Source organism: Vairimorpha ceranae (assembly GCF_000988165.1).
Source record: "Vairimorpha ceranae strain PA08 1199 chromosome Unknown NODE_87, whole genome shotgun sequence".
NCBI lineage: Eukaryota > Fungi > Microsporidia > Nosematidae > Vairimorpha > Vairimorpha ceranae.
In genome coordinates, this window is record NW_020169382.1 from 10,676 (window position 1) to 14,920 (window position 4,245).

General features: G+C 26.7%; 1 protein-coding gene across 1 annotated transcript; it reads left to right on the forward strand.

Annotated features, from left to right (window-relative positions):
* Positions 1–3,923: 3,923 nt before the first annotated feature.
* On the forward strand, positions 3,924–4,245 carry AAJ76_8700014599 (hypothetical protein; the record flags this gene model as incomplete). Its single annotated transcript, XM_024476558.1, has 1 exon — positions 3,924–4,245. A coding segment is annotated over one exon (322 nt), but the record flags the coding sequence as incomplete, so codon positions are not given.

Sequence of the window (4,245 nt, forward strand, 5' to 3'; positions counted from 1 at the left end):
AAAATAAAATATGTTTATTTTATATTTTTTCAATATCTATCATTTTCATTAATTGTTTAATTTACAAATTTAACGTAGTAGATCATACAATAGCAAAACTGTCACACAAAAAATACATAATGTCGCGCGCCTAGAGCGCGACCATGTTTTTCTTTATTTTTTTAAACTCAACAAACTTTCATCTTTGTGTTGATTAAAATTTTGTATTACGCCCTATATCATTTATATTTGAGTAACCATTATAGTTGGTAGTAAACGATATATAATATAGAAGGAAAGTCATTTTTTTTTATTATTACGATTTTAATGTTTTACACACCATACAATAAATTAATTAACACAGATAGATACGTACATATATATTCTACAGAATTACTACCCGCCAAGATTTTACGAACGCAAGACATATTTCCCTTCAGAAATTTAAATAAAGGCTTGTTTATACATACACCTTTGTATAGGTCATCATGGTTTTTGAACATGCAATTAACAATGCTAAAGTTAATTTTAAAATAACAGCTTGACTGTAATTATTACCAATTTGCTCATGATCTAAAAGTTCATACACATGAAAATTTTTAATTTTTTAAAATATTTTAAATGACCCTTATGAGGCCTACTATCAAATCTCAAGAAGAATACGATAACATCGTAAATATTCTTAAGGCGAGGATACGACAGTAGATGGCAGCAAACATATTAGGTATTGTTTTTAAAAGAAGGCCGACCTATTCATCTTGGTAGATAATTTACTTTATCTGAAAGATACAGAAAATGGTCATAAAAACGGGTGTTTGTGGAAGGAACAATGCTTTTTATGAAAATAAAAATACAAAAATTGCACAATCAAAATATTATGGCTAGAGTCGTCTTTACGAGTTATGCAAACAACTTTACTTTTCAATTCCTAGATGTGTTGTTAAAGAGGTTTTCAACGGGTGTAATATCTTCTTACAAGCTCAACCCCTTAGGGCAAAGGGTGATTTTAAGTATATTCAGCTAAGAAGCCTTTTGAAAGATTAATCATTGATCTTGTTGATATGAAGACTTACGCAGAACAAAATGATGGTTTTTGTTGGATACTTACAGGTATAAATGTATTTTAAGTATAAAATTACTTATGTGTTTAAAAGTAAGACTATAACTGAGGTTCTTTCATATCTTAAAATTGGTTTTTATAAACTCGGTGATAGCCAAATAATTTAATGTGATAATGGAAAAGAATTTAGAAGTTCTTGTTTGATTGATTTTTGTAAGGAAAAAAACATTTTCTGATACATGGAAGGCCGAGACATTCACAAAGCCAAGGTCAAATTGAACGATTAAACCAAACGCTCACACATTATTTGCAAAAGCATCTGTGTGATGGTGTGTTTGTTGCCGGTAAAAGTTGAACTGTGCCTTTGGACAAAATGATTTATGAGTACAATTTAGCTATACATTCTTCAACTAATAAGTCACCATTCACTCTATTTTTTGGTAGAGGTGGGTTCAACACTGTAACATGTCCTATAGATAATGTTATTGTTGATTCGGATAGGGTTCATTTGAAATTTAAGCTAACAAACTTGAAGAGGATGATAATAAGGCTATTTATACAACTTCTGTGAATCAAAAATATTTGGCACGCATGGACAGAAAATGCATTTATGATTCTACTAATGACATAAATATAGGTGACATTATTCTGATAAAAAAAGATTTTGATACAAATAGTAAAACAAAGAAGTTAAAAATAGACACATTTTATTCTATGCCCAGAAAAGTAACCGAAATTTTATTAAATAATTGTATTAAAGTTGAAATAATGGTACTGAAGAAATTGTATTAATAAATTTAGTGAAAGAAAAATAATTATGTTGATTATTTTCCTTTTTCTTACTTGTTTACGTTCTTAATCCCTGTATTGTTCATTAAAAATCTAATATAGATTTTGCATGCACATCACTCTGTACATTTTGAATAGTTATAATACTTGTATCTTTTTAATTAAAAATAAATATATTTTATTCAATTTTTTAATTACAAACTTTAATTTTTGATTAAATTTTTTAATTTAAATTTAAAGATGCATCTCAATTCTTTTTAATTAAAATTTTAAAAATAAAAAATTTGAGATATTATAATTTTTTTAAAAACACACTTTTCCAATAAGAATTTTTTTCTCTTAAATTAATTTTTCTTTTAATTAACTATGATTTAAATTAATCATATTTTAATTTATATACCGAAATTATACTTATGTTGTGCACACAACTACCAATAGCAATTAAAGTGTTATAAGAGGATTATCTATTGGCAATATCTAAGCAAATATTTGGTTCTGCTACTCGTTATATATCTTGGAAGCTATTGGGTGTGATAAGAAGCTAAAACTATAAAAAGAAATTTATATAAAATAAATATGCCTTTTAACAATTCTTAACCTTTTATACAGTTTAGTCTGTTCAGTATTTATATTCGGAACAAGCACTTTCCGACCTAGGATCCACCAGGGTGGATTCTAGAATCCAAAATGAAATTAAAATAAAGTATAATAAACCAGATATATTTATACTAAATAAAAACAAGAAAGAAATTTTCATAATTAAAGTGGGAATAACTTCCTTCGATAAGTTAAGAACAATAGAGGTAGAGAATAATCATAAGTACGACCTGTTAGCCAACCATACAGGATCTTTATATAAATACAAGACAGAAGTTATCCCATACGTTATGACATGGACAATGTAGTAACAAAGTTCCATAAGCAGTAGAGAACCCAAATCGGAGTAGACGACCGAATCCAGGCTTATGTACAGCCAAAAGTACTCAAGATGACACTAGAAAGCTTGATCATAAAAAGTCGCAGGAGATGTTTAACTTCTGTAGAAAACTTCGAAGAAGTGAAGGTTGAACTGCCATGCGAGTAAAGGCTATTCGAGAAGCGATCCGATGCCGCACACTAAGAAAGATTAACATGACATAAAACTATACCTAAATAAATTTAATTATTAGATTATTTAATTTAAAGTAGAGAAAAAAATAGAATTTTAAACATAGTTGTTCTCTAAGCGCGTGACAATTACTATTTTGGGAATTAAAAAGAAATTTATTTTTTAATAGAGTTTTAATTAGCTGACAAAGCATTTTTCCTTTGCCAAATATTACATCACAACTGACATTTAATAAGTGTTTAAAAAGTATTTATTTTTCTTTTACTAGAATAAATAATGATCAAAAAAATAAAAAATTAAATTCTTTTGAATTGTTATGGTGCGTAAGAACTGCAAAGTTACAGCAACATAATCTAAGTAAAATTATTTAAATTTCAGTATATTGTAATCTGTGTATTTATGCACTTTTCATAACCAATAGTTTACATTTGTTTGTTTACATTTTAAAAATTTTCCCTCTTGTTTTAATTACAATTTTTTGAAAAGTAAGATTATAATTTTTTATAAAACTTCCTATATTTTTAAATTTTAAATAATAAATACGTTGGTGCAAATTTAATATATTATATTACTGTTGTGCGTAGATTTTACACATAATAAATATTTTAACATTTCAAATTATATATTCATAATACATGTTACCTTTAGAGATGGTTTTTATAAGATGAAAAACCGAAGAAATAAAAATTTATAGAAAAATAATTCGAAAAAATGTTAATTAAAATCAACATAAAATATTATTTTTTATCAAAAAATAGTTCAAAACATTAAAAAAGTTTAGTTTGGTAATATGTTTTATTTATCAAAAGACAAAATTAATAACAAACAAAAAATAAATTAATAAGTTATTTATTAAAAATTTTTAATTGAAAACCGCATAAAATATCTTTATATCTAAAAAAATACAAAATTGGTTTTTTTAATTTACATTTTTGTTTACAATAATTTAAAAAACAAATATACAATAAATCGGTTTTTTTACCCCTCATGACTTCACGTTTAATAATCGTTCCAGTATTACTTTTTAACATACTTTTTGTAACGGCTACTACAAACGAAACGAGTGAAATACCAATTCAAGCTACTGAGGAAAGTGAACAGGTGAAGGAATTAGAAAGCATTGATGATCAGGCTTTTGTTACTGCTGAAGGAATTGGCGCCAATTTTGACGTAAAAGATGAATCAAATAATATATCGACATTTGAGAAACCAGAGGATAATCCAGCAGATGGAAAGCCGAATGAGAATCCAGCAGATGAAAAGCCAAATGAGAATCCAGAATCTGGAAAGCCAAATGAGAATCCAGAAA